Genomic DNA, 18,516 nt, shown 5'->3' with positions numbered 1-18,516 from the left:
CACATGTCCGTCGTGAAAAATTTGCTCATATTAATAGACGTAATTAGGGGAACTCTTGCCGAGTTAATTCCTGGGACACATGCAGAATATTCCTATCATCTTCTTAAATCGTCTGTAGAAGTTCTATAGAATATTGAACGTTACTTTTGAAAAAAGTATACAGCTTCGTTCTCCAAGCAGTGTTGCATCACCGATCAAGCTCGAAAAACGAGCACCAGAAGATGGTAATGAAATAGAGAGAAAGAGAGAGTACATTCATGGAGTGATAGAACAGGTAACAGGAATCACTGCTCTCGCCCGGAAAATCACGCGATTCGGTCACGCGTAGAGTATCGCTACCCTTCCGCCTGCTCTCAGTGAAAACATCGACTGGCACGTGTTGGATATACTGGGTGAGGAATCACATCTGGCCACTGAGATTCTCGGTTGGTCCTTCCCTCGTTGTTGCCTTAGGAGACCGCACAGCTTGTCCTCTTCCGTGCGCCCTTTGGCCTGAACACCGGGCTCAGCTGGTCCCGGCTGAAGCTGTTCACGGGAAGGGACATGCGTCGGCTCTGCGTCGCCTTGGCAACCTTGCTCTTGAAGTGCGCCTGCGCCAGCAGCTCCTAAGCCGGAATACGAAAAAAAAAATATATTCTGTCAGTTGCATGCCGTGAAAAGCCTCCGACAGAAAAGCTGTAAACACGAGTCTGTATGTGACTTGTCGTTGTCATCATCCTCGTATCAATCATCATCGTCAGCATTTGAAGGATCGCCGTCATTTTCTTTCATTTATTTACTTACTTATTTATTTGTTTATGTATTTATTTATTTATTTATTTATTTATTCCCTTTTCCTTCACTTCACGTGACCCGCATGAGTCATACAGCACCTGCTACTGCTAAAACAACAACTACTTCTACTACTACTACTACTACTACTACTACTACTACTACTACTACTACTACTACTACTACTACTACTGCTACTACTGCTACTACTACTAGACACTACCATATGCTTTTACGGATACGCTTTGAAACAGCACAGTTTCACCGCAAATGTGAAGCGATGAATGCTACAGCACCAAGGTAGAATATATATATATATATATATATATATATATATATATATATATATATATATATATATATATATATATATATATATATATATATATCAGGATCGCAAATTGTCCTTTACAAAACGACCTGACGTAACTCCTCGCAATAACAGTGTAAGGAAACGTAGCCGCTGCAGCAAGACAAGCCATCATTGAACATTTATTTCACGGCGTCAACGCAAGCACTGTGAGGAGAGCACAACACGAACAAAGGTGTGAGCCGTGTCATGATTCCGTCTAAGGACACGGTGACAGCGACCGTGGGCATCGGGTCACACAGGGGGGCTCAAAGTATGCACTATATGGCAGGGGGGAAGTGGGCGGTGCTGAAGCACGTTACTGCTCTCTAACCCGCCTCGACCTTTGTTCCATGCGCCTTGCACCCGACGGAGAGAGTTGGTGTGTTTGATTTCTGCTTCACTGCCGTCTGCACACAACGCGGTCATAGAGTTTGAATGTTTGAGGGAAATGTTTTGAAAGCGAGCTCTTGATGCACAGCTGTTTTCAAGGACAACGTCACGAAAGTAATGCAGATTAATTTCTCTGAAAACACAAAAAAACTTTCTCATTGACAAGAACTTTTTTTCTGGCCTTCGGGCTCGAAGAGAATACCTAAAGCCCTATGTGGTGCCAAGTTATCACAATATTAGCGAACCCGGCAAAATCCAATTACATTTTCTGTGTGTTGGTCAACAAATGGTGTGAATTAACCAAGCCATGCTCCCCAGATGTATCTGCTTTTTCTATTTCCCCCTTTCTTTGTAACGTCTCTTTTCTATAGTCTTTTATTTGTCTTACGCCCTTTCCCAGCAGAGGGTATCAAGCTGGTCTGATAAATCCCTTTTCTCCACCCTTTTCTCCTCCTTTTCCTTCCACCTACTTCTCGTCCCCTCCAAAACAGAAATGCACTCGCATGTAATGATACCTGGCATTTTACGTCGCGAAAGCAAGATATGTTTATGACAATCGTCGTATGTTGAGGGCTCGGGAAATTTCGACTAACTGGTGTTTAGCGCCCACTGACAACACACAGTACGTGGGGCTCTATACCGTTTCGCCACTATTGAAATGTGACTGCCACAGCGTTAACGGGCATCTGCATAAACAAATATTTGTTACCACCCACCGCCGTCTTTACAAACTTCACATCACCTTTGGCTACCCGATGTGAGCGCTGCGTGTCGTGTGTGTTGCTCTGGTGTAAGTGTGTGTGCCTGTGTGAGTGTTTGCGTGAGTCGAGGTTGCGCCAAATTTCTAAGTATATGATACATAGGATATACGAAATTCTGGCAGTGACAGCTGGGGAAGTGTATTTACCGCACTTCGCGCAGCCTACTGTAGCCATCCTAATTTGCGATCGCAGAGAAAAGTCGCTAAGAAAGCAGAATGTGCCAACCTTTGTGCGTAATTACACCTTATTCTTTAAGCGGCAGCATCCTAAGAATACTGTGCATGCTTATAAAGGAATTAAAACGTTTACCCTGCGCCGAGTTGACAGTCTCGTAGGGTACAATATTAGGATTAGTGAATACCTTTAATTACGACTTCTGCTGAAACTTTGTGCGCTGAAAGCACAATATAATTATGCACGCCGTCAGTGGCGAAACTCCGAATTCATTTTTTTACTACCTTGGGTTTCGCAGCAAGTTCTTAAATCTCAGACGCCCGTTAAACTAGTCTATAGTGATTATGGGGCTCAGCTGTTGACCTTCAGGTCACAGGGCAGAATTCCGGTCGAGTTCGTCGCATCTTCGCGAATTCCGAGAAACCACAAGGAACCGTAGATGGTGAAATTTTAGGAGTACTGAACTACTGCGTCCACTATAATCAATTGAAGTTCTGGAGCGTTAAAACGTCCGTTGTGTATTTTTGCGCTGCAGTGTGCCATAAGCATTGAAACTCAACAATTACCCGCCATGGTGGTCTAGTGACTAAGGCACACAGCTGCTGACCTAGAGGTCGTGGGAACGAATCCCGGCACATTTTTGATGGAGGTTAAAACTCTTGAGGCCCGTCTGCTTATGTTTAAAGGCACCATAAAGCCCAGGTGGTCAAAATTACCAGTGCTCTCCACTACGGTGTTTCTCATAAACAAATTATGGTTTTGGGACAATTGATACCAACAAATATTAATATAAAACTTAACAGTGCACGAAATGTCTGTATATTGGTGGTCTTAAAGAGGGCCTGGTCGCCATGGCTGGAATTTGAACCTGCGTCTCCGAGCATAGCAGGGACATAAACTACGCGCTCGTTGAATTTACTAACCCAGTGCCTCGAAACGTCATAACCGCGCATTGTACCCAGGAAAACAATATCATCGGAGCGTTTCCGGGATTCTTTATTGATCCCGACGCATTTGGATACGCAGAGTGGCCTTTGTACCGGAAAGGTCAGGCCGTTTTCAACGAGTCCCCGAGCGCAACGCGCTGTGCGCAACCGCATTTCGTACCGGAGCGAATTGATCGAAGTCCGCATTCCGGCTGGTGCGCATTTTACTTACGCAATTATTAATGGCTTTGTAAGGCGCCCCTTGAAAGAATACGCCCTAAGATACTGAGCACGCGCATGACTGACTGGACGTGCCCCTTTGTCACCCAGGATTGTTATTGCGGGCAACGCCGCTACATGCAGCCAGAGCCGGGCTATGGCACTGGTTCCCATTGAAATGCTTACGCCATGGTGATTGGCGCCATGAAGATGGTAGCCTCAGGCTGTTTGATTCACTCTTCAGAGGAGAACTGGAAATTCGTAGTTAACCAACAGTTTTGGTTGAGGTGTAAAAAAAGAACGAAAACTGCTTAACTGGCATTGTCCGTTATGCATGTGCCAGAGACAGCTCTCAAGTGAAAGCCATCTTAGTCTTCTTCTCCTTCTTTCGCTTTTTCTTTCCAGGTGATTGTATTGATCGACTACACATCCTTAGAAAACTCTCTGTAACCATCATGGTTTCGCACTTGCTCAAGGATGGGAGCTATCGCAGCTTCGAATTGTTGACGGGGTTTCGCAGCGCTCCTTCCTGCATTAGCCCACGTTTGAGCAAGCGACCGTGTCGTGCGAAGACGTCATTTTCACGTCCTGCTATGTTACTTCTCTGTTAACGACATCTTAATCGCTATTGATCATCACTATTTTCCGACCGCCATGCCACACCTCTCGTGCAGCTCGTCCTCAAGCTCGAGGTGTGAGCCAGATAAGAATGAGCTCATGATGCTGGTGTTTTAGACGCCTGCAGCCACCGACGCTCTGCTTCGGCCCTTGAAATATAGTGGTGACACACGCAAGGCCACGTCGACCTCCTTCAGGTCTCTCTCCCGCCTCTCGTAACAATCACCGTACACGTGATAAGAACGTCCTGAATGTTTGCCGTCCGCCGACATGAAGACGTATTCGCAGGGTGATTGTTTTGTGCATCCCTTCCTACTGACTCGACACTATCGACGAAGATAAGTACAGTAAAACCTACAATCTATGACTATACCTACCATGAAAGATTGACAGCGAGGTAGCTAGATTTTAAAGATAAGTTGGAAATTAAAGTTTCATTTTTTCTTGTTTAGGACAGAAGTACAAATGAAAAACATTCCTTGTTTTATGAGAAATCTAGGGCGTGGGGCCTAATTGTAATACTTAATGCCAGTGAAAATCCGAAAGAGGCATAAGTTGACAAGTATGGTGAGAATTGAAGCGGTGAGCAGGGAACGTCTCTGGAGCCAATGTTTTGACAGGCTGAATTGTGCCCGATAAGTATTTCTATGCAAGGTCTGGCTCTGTCAACATTCTATGTTGAAGAATTCCTCTTTACAACCACATTTATTGGAACTTCTAAAAGAGGAATACGAAAATGCGCCTCTATTTCCGGCTCACGACCTTTGTCAATCCCAACACAAGCACTAGCAATACATAACACATGAGGTTCCTGCCAGCATACGCCCCACCACACGTGCGTATAAACACACTTGTCGTGAGTGCCCCACTGTAAAAAAAAAAAAAAAAACTCTGGCACTGCCCGTACCGTTAAGGGAGGGGCAACATAGAAGTGCAAGTGACCATGCCCAGCTAGCCAATGATCATGCCCAGAAAGTTGTAATAACGACACAAGGTTAACGCTGTCTCGAATAAACGGAGGTCATCACTCCCTTGGTAAAAGGCAGCGTACCTGGAAGACCCTGGCGATGTTTGTGTTGTCCTTTGCTGAGCACTCGACCCAGCCGTGCTCCCAGTCTATGCAGACGATCGGCTCGACCATCTGTGACTGGACCTGGCGATGCGATTCGAGGTCAATCTTGTTGCCCACCACGACGATAGGGGGCGCCTTGCGAGCAGCCAGCACGTCGTCGCGCAGCTTGCGCACCAGCTCGAAGGAATCGCGGTCGTCGATCGCGTACACGAGAAGGAAGGCGTCACCTATGAATGAACGGGCGTGCAGGAGAGGAAGGGGAACGAAAGAAATAGTTAGTCAATCCAATGCTGTCAGAAGCTTCAATTTGAAATTTACCTGCTGATATTCGCTGACGTGGAAGTCCTGGATAGTAGTGTTCAGTTTTTGTTTTGTATTCTGCCCACATTGGCTCATTGAAATTTGTTTAATGTTCATAAGACGAAGCTTTGGCTCTCTCAGAAGAGAATGTACTTCGTTCTCACAGATCAAGGTGCTAGTGAACGTCATCAATATTTATGGCCTCATGGTTAATGGTGCACTGAATCCAAGGTGACGACGCCACGAGAAGTTCCAAGCTTAACGCGTGTTCTCACCTATAAATAGCGTGGTGTTCCTAGCATTGTGTAGGAGCATAGGCGGGTGAGAAATGGCACAAGCAGAAAGTTATCTTTGGGTTAGTTGGCTTATGACTTACGACTTTTCAAGAAAACGTTACCTTGTGCGCGTCCCACTGAGACCCTTGTAGTATAATCAGTAGCCAGTGCAACGTCAAAGTATTGATTTGCTATTAAAGAGGGAGAGGGACGCTGACCCCCTCTCCCTTTTAAACTTGCCCACGTCTAAATGAAACTTTTTGCTAGCACAAGAAAAATTGTTTTCTCTGTGTACATTTTTTACCTGGATGCTGCGCACTCACCTGAGTCGATAGCGAGGCGACGCATGGCGGGGAACTCAAAGCTCCCGCCGGTGTCGAGAATGTCGAGAGCGACGGTGGCGCCACCGCCAACGTCGTACTCGCCGCGGTGGAACTCCTCGACGGTGGCGCTGTAGTCGTGCAGGAACCTGTCGTGCAGGAAGCGGTGCACGATGGCCGACTTGCCGACGCGAGGACCGCCGAGCACGACCAGCCGGTACTTGTTGGTCGCTGACGCATCGGGGCTCACGCTGGCACTGGAACTGGTCTTTTCGTGCGAACCGGTGACGCTGAGGAAGGAGCCGGTGCCCGCACTGCGACCACGCAGTGACCCGTGGGGGCTCATGCCTGCGCGTGTCAAAGAGCAAGACAGTTCCGAGACCACTCCAGTTCACGACGCAACATCCATTGGAGTCCCCTGATGTGCCGATAGGACGAAATTTATATTCAGTCATACTGCCATAGTGGTTCACGGAGGCTAAATAAAAAGGAATATGTAGGTGAGATATGTTCCGCTAGATGGTGCAACCATCCATGCTACTCATAATTTTTCAATATGCTAAGTTGATTAGTCGAAAAACAAAAACATTCAGGACACACCATAACACAGGGACGACGCAAGTACACGATACGCTGCTGGTATCGTGTTGCATCTCAGCGCATGTTTCGACCCTTCTTTTGTGTTTCATGACGATTTGCTGTTCGTTCATCAATCGGTATGTGATTTGCTGTTCACTCAACTATACATACCTTGTTTGGTAGCATATGTAAATAACGGCGGTTCTTGTTTTCAAACAGTTTGAACTTGGCTCCCGTGTCTGTGGGTCAATGTGTTTTCTTCTCCTGTGTTTTTTTTCACCGCAATAGTTTTCTTAGCTAATGAACTAACTAGCTCATCAACAAGCCCTATTGAATGAATTATTTGATTAACTATTCTGGCCACCAGCTTGCCATTATTCTAGGTATATGCTCCCGCGTGATAACTCAGTGTAACTATTGAATGAAAACAATAATGTTTTGCGAAATTGATTGTCTAGACGGCTTTTTTTTGATCGTTTGGAAAACCGAAAGTTTTGTATTGCAAGTACTTGACAGAGAAAAAGCGTTGTGACTCGGCGTTCATTCAAATCAATTTTGTGGGTTCATTGACACACTGAGGCGGAAAACACCAGCAAGATTTTCTCATATCACACTTCTGCCACATATTCAATCATCTCGTATGAACAAATATGAATCATGTGTGTTCTCGTATGATCGTGTGAGGTAGTTGAATGTGCATCATATGTTTCACATGAGATTTCTCGATGGGGAAGCCCTCTCACCGGCAGTTATTCACACGCCCAAGAATTGTTTCTAAAAGGCGCCACTCTCTAAAATGATCTTGAACAGCCAATCGGTGGCCTTCGACCAGAGTCGGCGAGCCGCAGTGTTCAATGAGGACTTGCAAGAGGGTCTCCACTTACAATAAACCAAACAGTAATGTTTTGAAAAAAGTTTTTTTGCTCTCTTTATTTCTTGAATTAAGCTGGCTATCCTTGTGGTGTGTGCTGCCGAGCACTAAACTAAAAAAGAAATCTCGTTGAGGGCCTAATTATTATATTCAGATAAGATAAAAGGCGCACTGCTGTTAAAAATAAAAGTTACATTAGCGAACCATAACCATCAAGAACCGACATGTATGTCTAAGAACTACAGCCAATCACAAAAGTATTCTAAAACAATTGTTAGTAATTGTGAAGGGAGATACCAATTGTACATATTCAGCAGGTGTCTGACCTCAGATATAAAAGAGCTACAACGTTAAACATAGCCTTCTTTTTAAGCATAGAGTTTCCCAATATACACTAGAGAGAACTCTGGCGCTAGTGTCTATGGGAGCTGCAATTACGTGGTGCCCGTTCGCGTCACGTTATGCCGAATTTCATACTTGTGAACCTAGCGAAACGGCCGCGAGCGCATGATGAGCGTAGCATGTAGTCATGTTGTTACATGACACGCATCTCATGTTTATCATGTTTGCACCCGTCACATACCTTCGTCATCCATTCACCTCATCATCATCATCAGCCTGACTACGTCCACTACAGGACAAAGGCCTCTCCCATGTTCCGCCAGTTAATCCAGTCCTGTGCTTGCTGCTGCCAATTTATACCCGCAAACTTCTTAATCTCATCTGCCCACCTAACCTTCTGTCTCCTCCTAACTCACTTGCCTTCTCTGGGAATCCAGTCAGTTACCCTTAATGACCAGCGGTTATCCTGTCTACGCGCTACATGCCTGGCCCATGTCCATTTCCTCTTCTTGATTTCAGCTATGATCTTCTTAACCCCCGTTTGTTCCCTAATCCACTCTGCTCTCTTCTTGTCTCTTAAGGTTCTATTCACGTACCGTAATACCACATTTGGTATATGTGACGCTAGCGAAGGCCGCGAGCGCATCATGAGCGCGGCATGTATTCATGTTGTTACAATACACGCATATCATGACTTTCATGTTAGGGTCTGTCGCTTTTGTTCGCCATGCAATCATGTCATACCATACCAGTTTTGCAACTTGTCATGTGAACGAAACCACCGCAAGAGCAGCAAGACGATGAAATGTAAAGCATGACATTTATGACATACATTTCATGATGTTCATGTTATGACTAGTCAGATATTCTCGTCATGCAGTCATGTTATGCCATTCCAAGTTTCGTATGGATAGCATTATTCAAACGGCCAGGAGAGCTAAAAGTCGTAGGTGGTTAGGTAGATAGATAGATAGATAGATAGATAGATAGATAGATAGATAGATAGATAGATAGATAGATAGATAGATAGATAGATAGATAGATAGATAGATAGATATGCTCAAACTCGCAGAAGTTCGCTAAGAAATACTTCGCATTTAAAATAGGCCCAGCGTACCTGTAAACAGTAGTTCGACAAAACTGTTCATAAAAGCCGGGCTCTTGTACAAAGAGCAGAAACGACCGTTAGGAAGACTGTGCGCACGTCGCGCTATCCCTTGGTGGCGCTCTCTTACAGAGAGTCATTTATATCTGCCCATCTAATGGAGCTGGACATCTGGGAGCGTATATAGCATTGTTCGCTTGGAATTGTTATAGATCGGTTTCAGTTCTCCGCCGTAAAGCTTTGTTCTGTCCATTCTTCGGGGCGAAGTGTCTCGCTTTCGTTCCTCGAATCCCCAGTGCCCTACAAGGTACAGTCATTTAATTATCCTACATGCGGGGACACTCGGTTGAAACGCGCCATTTGCGACAAACCGTACGACCATCCGCGACAGCCGGGCTATAATATAGCTCGGCGTTGCAGAATTCATCTCCACTCAGCAAAGCTTGAATCTCCTAAACATTTATTAAGCTCAAATCAAACGTGCCAGACAAAGAACGTTGTTTCATTGTTATCACGGGGTCTATCAGACCACTTGGGGGAGCAGTTTTAATTCAAGCCTGGGTTATCTTCTACTTGGATCGGCATAACGTGTTTAGACCCCGAACAATACGTACGTCTTACAATGCGTCAGCGCGGGGGGTGGAGAGTGGGAGTCGCGTTCCTGTAAAGTGAGAACGAGCGAAGCTACATGTAGATTCACGTCCTCTCCCTCAATGGGAGAGAGAGAAAGCTCCGCGCTGACGCGTTGTGACGCGTAGGTGTGGTGAGGGGCTGAAGTGCGAGGTGCTGAAAAAAATCACAGCATATCCACGGAGTGAATGATGATGAGTGGGGCGAAGCGGGAGTGCGTATGTGCGAGCATCCATTTGCCTGTCTGTCCACCCGTCCGCACCTGCTGAAAGAGTCTAAAACTAGGCGGCCACTGACCACAACGAGCTAGAAAAGACAAACCCACGGCATAAGGAGCTTGACCTTTCAACTAATTAACAACTTAAAGTACTTGGTACTCTAATATGGGAGAGCATAAAGCCGTCCAGTGTGCCTCACACTTTTAGAGGTGTTTAGAAAAAACTGGTGAACGATTTAGAGTACTTGGTACTGTACTATGGGAGAGCACCAGGCCGTCCTGTGGGCCAAATTTGGTGTTTAGAAAAAGTGATAACGATTTAGAGCACTCAATATTCTACTATGGGAGAGCTTGAAGCCGTCCCGTGGACCTCAGACGTCGCAGCGATGTGAAGCCCGCACACTCCACTGTCAATAAACTTTGTGTGTTCAGAAAAAGTGGGTAACGATTCAGAGTACGTTTAGAAAACGTTTATTCTATCATGGGACGCTACAAACCCATGGAACGAGCGTCTGTACAACAAGCACAATAAGAAACAAATGACAAAGCACAATTATATTACACTTTTAAAAAAAGTGCCCAAGTCCGTAGGTTGTCCATAGTCTTTCGTACTAATAACTACATACGCTACATATATACACTATTCACAATATGGACATGATGGTATATGTACACAATTTACAAGACTTGGTGAAGACGTTAGGCAATATGTACAACAGCTGTTAATATTCGTAAAGGTTAGATAAGTTACAGCGTTAGAATGAAGGGCATATATACAAAAACTCACACCCATACATGGCATACAGAAACACATAGAAATAGTAAACACATACAGATTACATCTGCTAATCAGACATTGACAGGTGACCTGGCCATAGCAACCAAGCCAGGTAGAAGACTAATCGAATACGTCCGTCAACTACGGACAAAAAGCAGCATGACCATTGTCGCAGAAATTCTTCCCCAAGGAAGAACGATTCCTCCGACAGAAACGATAAAAGTTCAGAGTATAAGCGTTCCAGAGTCGGAAAGAGAGCTCGGCGACGATGACCTGCTGCAACAACCTCGCACCTCGCACAACAACAACGCCACCAACAAAAAGCTTGCGCAGCTATTAGAAGGCCTGCAAAGCGACAACGACAGCAGTGACCAGATTTTGCAAAGCGACTAACACTTAGGCCACGGAAACTAACGTTAAGAGACTTCCAAAACACCTTTGCAATGACACATTGCTGCAGCATATGCTGGTTACACTCCTGTAACGGGCAGCTAGGACAAGTGGAAGATGGGACCATGCCCCACTTCTCCAGTCTGTCCCGTGTTGGGAATACTCTTCATCCAAGACGCCACATAAAGTCATGGAGGTGACCAGGCAAAAACGATGGCATTATCGCACTTCACAAGAGATGTCTCGATCGTGCTAGACGGGCTGGAGGAACCAGAGGAAGCAGAAGAGCCGCCGTTGTATCTACAATGCGGCTTTCGAGAATGTTCACACCGGGACAAAGCTGCTGCGCATGTCGATGAAACGCTACTGCCGTTAAGTAAAATGCAGGCACGTTAAATGTTTGCAGTGAAGAATTAAGCCGTGCATCTGGTAGTAAATAGCGTATCTTGGTGCCTAAGAAATAGCAGGCAAGATCACGCGCGGGGCTCAAGCGACAAGCGAAGTAAATATCGTAGGGCAAGCAGCCGGCAGCAAACAGAGACGGATGGGAATGAGAATCCACCGCAGTTTTTCGGTTGCCCAAGAGCTGCTTGGCATACCAGCTCTCTTACACCCGACCAGAAAAATGAGCCAATGAGGGATTGCAACGACATAGTAATTCGTGATGGGGGCTGTACGACATAAGATGTGTACTATGCACTGCCGCAAAACACTGTCTGTGCTAAATACCTTGTTTCGAGCATCGGTAAGTCATACTCTTGTGCTTCCCGGACGTGTCGTTTTACATCTTCGACTAGTGAAACGCACAAGGAGACTGATATGCCGTAGAAAGTATAATCAAGCCTCACAATGCGAATGGAGTCACTCTTTGTAGACCAAAAAAGGGACTTAGGCAGGCGTTTGTGGAACCAATAAATAAATACCGACATTTTGAAAAAAATTAACGCAGCACCTGAAATCGTGCTATACGCAGCAAAAAGTAGTAGGCTACGGTATAAACTGTGCTCATTCTTCAAATACAACGTGATATCATCAGAAAATGTGGTCACCATCATGGTACCACTACCTGGAAGAGGAAGGCCTCGAACGTATGGATCAACGATTACCGATTGTAGAATGGTTCGAGGCTGAGTACGAAAAGTGCGGGGGATAAAGGACACCCAGGGGGAACACCAATGGTATCAGGAAATGGCCCACTCTCTAAACCATCAAGAAACAACGTGCTGCGTATATTTCGGTATGCGTTCCTGAGAAGCTCAACGAAGTTTTGGGAGAAGCCAAATGCTGCCATTATGCTAAATATAAAGCTTTGTTCGAGGCGATCGAATGGCTTTTCCTGGTCAAGTGAAACCAAGAGTCCTCGAGCTGATCTTGTTAACATGTACGCAACTATATCACGTGTAACAAAGGGGAGACTGTGGATTTCTCTTCCAGGAATAGAGCACGCATGATGATGACCTATTAAGGAGGGCATCAGGCTTTTCACACGCCGAGTGACAATGTTGACCGTCAATGTGACAATGGTGACGATAGATAAATAGATAGATGGATGGATGGATAGATAGATACATAGATAGATAGATTGATAGACAGACAGACAGACAGACAGACAGACAGACAGACAGACAGACAGACAGACAGACAGACAGACAGACAGACTCTAAGTCCTCGAAGTTCGCTAAGAAATTCTTCGCATCTAATAATAATTTCAACTCCACTGAAGCGAGATGTCACAAAAAAATAACAGTCTAAAATAATGCGCGTTTGAATGCACGAATGGGGCCAATGGTAAAAACATTTGTTTCTTGTAAACACAGAATATCATAATGTTCTGCGCGGGCGATGCTGATAACCTCGGCTTGCTTTACTGGGTTACAAAACCCTTGAACATTAAATGAAAGGATTTTCGGGGTGTCAGCCGTATTGAAATACTGTGTTTAGAAAAAGTGTTGATTGATTTAGAGTACTTAGTACTCTACTATGGAGAGCTGGAAGCCGTCCCGCGGACCTCGCCTTGCTTATACTGAAGGGCTTTTCGACGTGTGTTTAGAAAAAGTGTTCAACGATTTAGAGTACATCGTACTCTACTATGTGAGAGCATAATGCCGTCCTGATTACCAGCGCTGTTGTGTTTAGGAAAAAATTGCCCGCAGCTCCCCTCGGGGGAACACTGAGGAGGATGCGGAGCATATAATTGGTTAACGGGGTGTTAAAGTGCGACTTACTTGGGGCGATGGCTAAATTGGTTAACGTGGTATGAAATGGGGTGTTAAATTGCGACTTACTTGGGTCGATGGCTAAATTGGTTAACGTGGTTGTAGGAGGGGGTGTTAAATGAGTGAACACGTACACACGTATGCGAAAGGGCGGCGCTGGTCGAAGGGACGTCGATCATTGTGTTTGTGGATTCGTTGGAATTCATTTCACCGCGACCTTGGACGTCGACGCGCCGTACAAACCAACCGACGAGCGGCAACTGAGCGAGCGAGCGCCGACCTTGAGTATATATACAGCGCGACGGCGCATGCACTGTCAGCTGTTGAATGTTCTCGAAGCGCGACGGCGCATGCGCGTCCACTGGAGAATCAGGAGAATTGTAGATGTCGAACGCGGTGTGTAGAGGAGGAAGGGTGCACAGATGGTGGAGGAGTGAAGCGCGCGTGGTGTGTAGAGGAGGAAGGGATGCACAGATGGTGGAAGAAGGAGGAGGAAGCTTGCGGACGGCGCCGCACTACAAGCCTCGAGTATTAGATGCTCCGCATCTAAAAGTGGTTATCGATTCAAAGTACTCGGTACTCTACTATTGGGGCCGTCGCCTCAACGACGGTCTGCTGTTGTGGAGCGTAGGTCGTGGGGGGGGGGGGGAGGAGTTAGAAAAAGTGGGGAACGATTTAGAGTATCAGGTACTCTACTATGGGAGAGCTAAAGCCGTCCCCAAAGAATGCTAGATTTGTGCACCAGCGTGGCCAGCAAACACTAAGTGTCAAAACACAGCGTGATAGCGTTTAGGTGGTGATACTACCTTGAAGAATCCCTACTGGTGGTCAGACTACCTAGAAGAATCCCCACAGTTGCACAAGCAGTCTTTCAAGGTTTTGTCAGCATATGTAACCTGAGATAGCACCAACTGCAGAACAAAGCACTGTCCCTAAAATTCTTCTATGTCTGCTTTATATTCTTTTAGAAAAATCACCAATTACAAACAATGAAATGGAAATTTCTTGAACATTGCGCTCAAAAATCAAGAGGTACAACACAAGGCGCTTCGATAGGCCACAGCCCTTGATAAACAACGAGACCGAATGTTTGTTTCCCTGATTAATCATATGTGGGAGTGATTCTTGAATAGAAGAAAGAAGGCACCTAATTTTTGTCTGCCTCTTAGGCGACATGGTGCAGTGCTTCGTAGGAGCAATGAAAAGGGGAATGAAAGTGTGACAGAAAAGATAGAATTCTGTATATTTCTGTGCGATATGCTTAAGCGATGAGGGTATGAAAAATTTGCCCTCTTTGCATTCTTTTGGTAATCACGTGATGTGCTGAGCCGTGCTCCCTACGGCTGCGAAAGTTGCGTCTGCTGCAGTAGTAGTAGCGGTCCTTGAAGAAAAGACAAATATCACAGCTTATTCACAAAGTGAATGATGGTGAGCGCAGTGAAGCATCCATCAGTCCACCCGTGCGTCCTTCCATCCGTGCGCGCGTCATTCCATGCGTGCGTCCGTGTGTTCATCCGTTCTTTCGTCTGTCCGTGCGTCCATACGTGTGTCCGTCCAAGCGTCCATCCGTCCATCCATTCGTCCGTCCGTCCATGCGTCTCTCTGTCCGTCGACTACCCGTGCGTCCATCAGTCTGTGCGTGCGTTCATGCGTTCATCCGTTCATCCGTGCGTCCATGCGTCTCTCTGTCCATCGTCCAGCCGTGCGTCCGTCAGTCAGTCGATCCGTGCGTCTGTCTGTTTTCAGTCGGTCTGTTTGTCCGTCATGTGTCTGTCTGTCCGTCCATGCATGCGTCTATTTCCGTCCATCCGTCCGTCCGTGCGTTCCTATGTCTGCCTGTCTCTCCGTCCGGCCGCCTGTGCGTCTGTCTGTCCTTCTGTCTCTATGTCTGTGTGTCCATCCGTCCATCTGTGCGTCCGTCCATCTAGTGAACACTAGAAGTACCACCATCTGGCATCTTTTCTTCATATACTCATCCAGCGACCATTCCAAGGACTAAATGAGAGGTGACTACCTGCTACTACTAGTATCACTACTACTCTTACTACTACTACTACCACTACTACTACTACTACTACTACTACTACTACTACTACTACTACAACTACTACTACTACTACATAACAAGGCGGTCGCACGACCCACGGCATAAGAAGCCCCAAGCTTATTATGCTTATTCATAGTGACCATCCACGCGTCCATCCGTCCGTTCGTGCGTGCGTCTGTTCGTGCGTCTGTCCCTGCGTTCGTCCATGCATCCGCCCCTGCGTCCGTTCATGCGTCCATCCATGTATCTGTCTGTGTGTCCGTTCGTCCATCTATTCAACACTCCAAGAACCACCATCTCGCATATTTTCATCATATATTCCCCGTATATAAGCACCACCATCCAGTGGATATTCCAAGGACTAAACGAGAGGTGGCACATGCACACTTTCTTACGGCTTGCGCTTCGGATATACTTCCCACCTTTAACCACCTCGAGTTCATGGTATATACTAGTTCACTGTATTCATGGCACTGCGGGCCAACGCTCGCTCAACCTTTCTAAAACCAAGGAGGTTACACGCAGCGAGTTTAACGTAGCTACATTTTCCTGTCAGATAGTGCTCAATGTACATGCCAATGGCTGCTAATGGGAAATGAGAGCCAGGAGAATTCGGTTTTTACTTTCTTACGGCTTGCGCTTCGTATGTACTTCCCACCTTTAACCACCTCGAGTTCATCATTCACGGTATATACTAGTTCATTTCATTCATGGCACTGCGGCTCAAAGCTCGCTAAACCTTTCTAAAGCTAAGGAAGTTACACCCAGCGAGTATAACGTAGCAACCCTTTCTTCTCGGATAGTTCTCAACGTACAGGCCAATGGCTGCTAATGGGAATTGCAGCGTGCGCGTTAACTAAACGCCGAATGCTCATGTCTCTTGTTCCTCATTAGCAGCCATTGGCATGTACATTGAACGTTATATTTTATTGCTCAACAACGCATAGAAGAAATATTTCTCCGTGACCACCTTGGAGGTCAAAATATTGCTACGGGCCAGTGCATGGAGCTGAAGAAGACGAAGCAGATAGACTGGCACGAGCTAATCTGTGTGGCTGGCGCTGCTCGCCTAACCGGCTGTAAATACATCGGTGACTACCCCTCTGAGTCAGTCTCCTTCACGTAACATATTTGGTGGAGGTGCTGGGTAGGCGGTGAGATAGAGTGAATTCCCAAGCTGGCGATTTCCTGTCGGACAACTGCTTGAATGAGAGGCAACGTAATTGGCGGAGAGGGGTCAAGGGACGTTGTTCCCACCTTAGCTGGAGTAGCCGCTTCAAGCTCCCGCCTGACGATTCGCGTCAAGTTGTCACAGGTGTCTGGTGGATGATATGTGTCGAGTAATGAGGACGTCGCAGTGGTGTTCGGGAGGCGCTGGAACTGATGGGAGATGCGTCTTCTTTTAGCTTGTTGGAACCGGCGGCATTCTTGAATGATCGCATCAACAGATGACACATTGTTGAATACCAACAAGTTGAACGCATCGTCGGCGATACCCTTTAGGATATGGGCAACTTTTTGAAGTTCAGACAAATTTTCGTCAGCTTGGCGGCATAGTGAAAGGACAGCCTGAATATAACCGATGTAGGGCTCCGTGGAAGATTGTGCACGAGTCGACAACTCATTTTTCGCAGCTTCACGACGACCAGAGATGTTGCCAAAAAGCTCACGGATCTTTGCCTTGAAGCTGTCCCAGCTTGTTATGTCATGCTCGTGGTTATCAAACCAAACACGAGGGGTTCCGTCGAGATAAAAGATGACGTTTGCCAGCATAAGAGTGGGATCCCACCTGTAATGGCGCTGACGCGTTCGTAGAGGCGTAGCCACTGGTCGACGTCGGAACCCTCGCTGCCCGAGAACACGCCGGAGTCTTTGAGCGCGGGAAGCGTCACGAAAGTTGTTGCGGGCACTGGGTTGACAGGTCGGGCAGAAGGGGGAGCGACCGGAGAGGATGTAGCCGAGTCTTGGGTGGTCATGTTGTAAGCCGCGAGGGAGCGTCCGCTTCGGAGTTCCGTGGCGAGGACGGGGATCGCACAACGACATAGTCTACAAATCTGGCCACCTACACCGTGATGCCGATTGCCTCTCCCGGTACCCTGTCGACGATCCTGAGGACACTGACGAGCCCACGGAGAACTCTATCTTGTCAGTGTCCGACTTCCTTAATATTGGGGAAGAACAGAAGCGTGATCCAGAGCTGCTTGACATCATCAGCCGTATGGAATCCTCCACAAATGATGCTTCCTTCCGCTACTTTGTCATTCAAAAGGGTGTGCTATACCGTCGCAATTTCCGACTAGACGGGCCCGACCTTCTCATTGTTGTGCCTAAGCATTTGCGCCGCTGTGTTCTCACCGAACTCCACGACGCTCCCACGGCTGGACACCTTGGCGTATCCCGCACGTACGAGCGCGTCCGGCGCCGTTTTTTCTGGCCAGGCCTTGCTCGTTCGGTACGCCGATACGTCGCCACATGTGACCTATGCCAACGTCGTAAGACACCATCGCTGCTACCCGCTGGTCATCTTCAACCAATTGACATACCCGCGGAACCATTTTACCGTGTTGGGTTAGACCTGCTTGGTCCTTTTCCCACATCAACATTGGGAAACAAATGGATAGCCGTTATCACAGACTACGCTACACGCTACGCTATTACGCGAGCTCTACCGACCAGCTGTGCAACCGACGTCGCTGACTTCTTGTTAGGGGATGTTATATTGATTCACGGTGCGCCGAGACAGCTTCTCACAGACCGTGGCCGTACACTTTTATCCCAAGTCATCGCCGACATTCTGCGTTCTTGTTCCACGCAACACACACTGACAACCGCTTACCACCCTCAAACAAACGGCCTTACGGAACGATTTAACCGCACTTTAACAAATATGCTCGCTATGTACGTGTCGCCCGACCACCGAGACTGGGACCTTGCCTTACCCTACGCAACTTTCGCGTATAATTCATCCCGTCACGACACAGCGGGCTTTTCGCCGTTCTACTTATTGTACGGAAGAGAGCCGACTTTACCACTGGACACAGTCATCTCCGCTCACACCTCGTCCACCAGCGAGTATGCCCGCGACGCGATTGCGCGAGCCGATCATGCCCATCAGCTCGCTCGCGCTCGGCTGATGGCGTCGCAAACCAACCAATGCCGTCGG

At 46.9% G+C, this 18,516-nt stretch overlaps 1 protein-coding gene across 1 annotated transcript; it reads right to left on the bottom strand.

The window, feature by feature from the left end:
• Positions 1-278: 278 nt before the first annotated feature.
• On the bottom strand, positions 279-6,524 carry LOC119179242 (ras-related protein Rap-2a). Its single transcript, XM_037430312.2, has 3 exons — positions 6,182-6,524; positions 5,263-5,510; positions 279-605 (listed from the first exon to the last, which is right to left on the bottom strand). Exons 1-3 carry the CDS (start codon positions 6,522-6,524, stop codon positions 450-452), a joined length of 747 nt encoding a protein of 248 aa, XP_037286209.1. The 3' UTR covers positions 279-449.
• Between the last annotated feature and the right edge of the window lie 11,992 nt (positions 6,525-18,516).

Source organism: Rhipicephalus microplus, chromosome 7 (genome assembly GCF_043290135.1).
Source record: "Rhipicephalus microplus isolate Deutch F79 chromosome 7, USDA_Rmic, whole genome shotgun sequence".
Taxonomy (NCBI): domain Eukaryota; kingdom Metazoa; phylum Arthropoda; class Arachnida; order Ixodida; family Ixodidae; genus Rhipicephalus; species Rhipicephalus microplus.
This window is presented reverse-complemented; position numbering and strand designations above follow the sequence as displayed.

Excerpts from the sequence above, each read along its gene's own strand:
- LOC119179242 (XM_037430312.2), bottom strand. The coding sequence starts at position 6,524 with ATGAGCCCCCACGGGTCACTGCGTGGTCGCAGTGCGGGCACCGGCTCC. Across the intron at positions 5,511-6,181 it reads TCGCCTCGCTATCGACTCAG|GTGACGCCTTCCTTCTCGTG; the intron begins GTGAGTGCGCAG and ends GTTCATTCATAG. Across the intron at positions 606-5,262 it reads ACATCGCCAGGGTCTTCCAG|GAGCTGCTGGCGCAGGCGCA; the intron begins GTACGCTGCCTT and ends ATTCCGGCTTAG.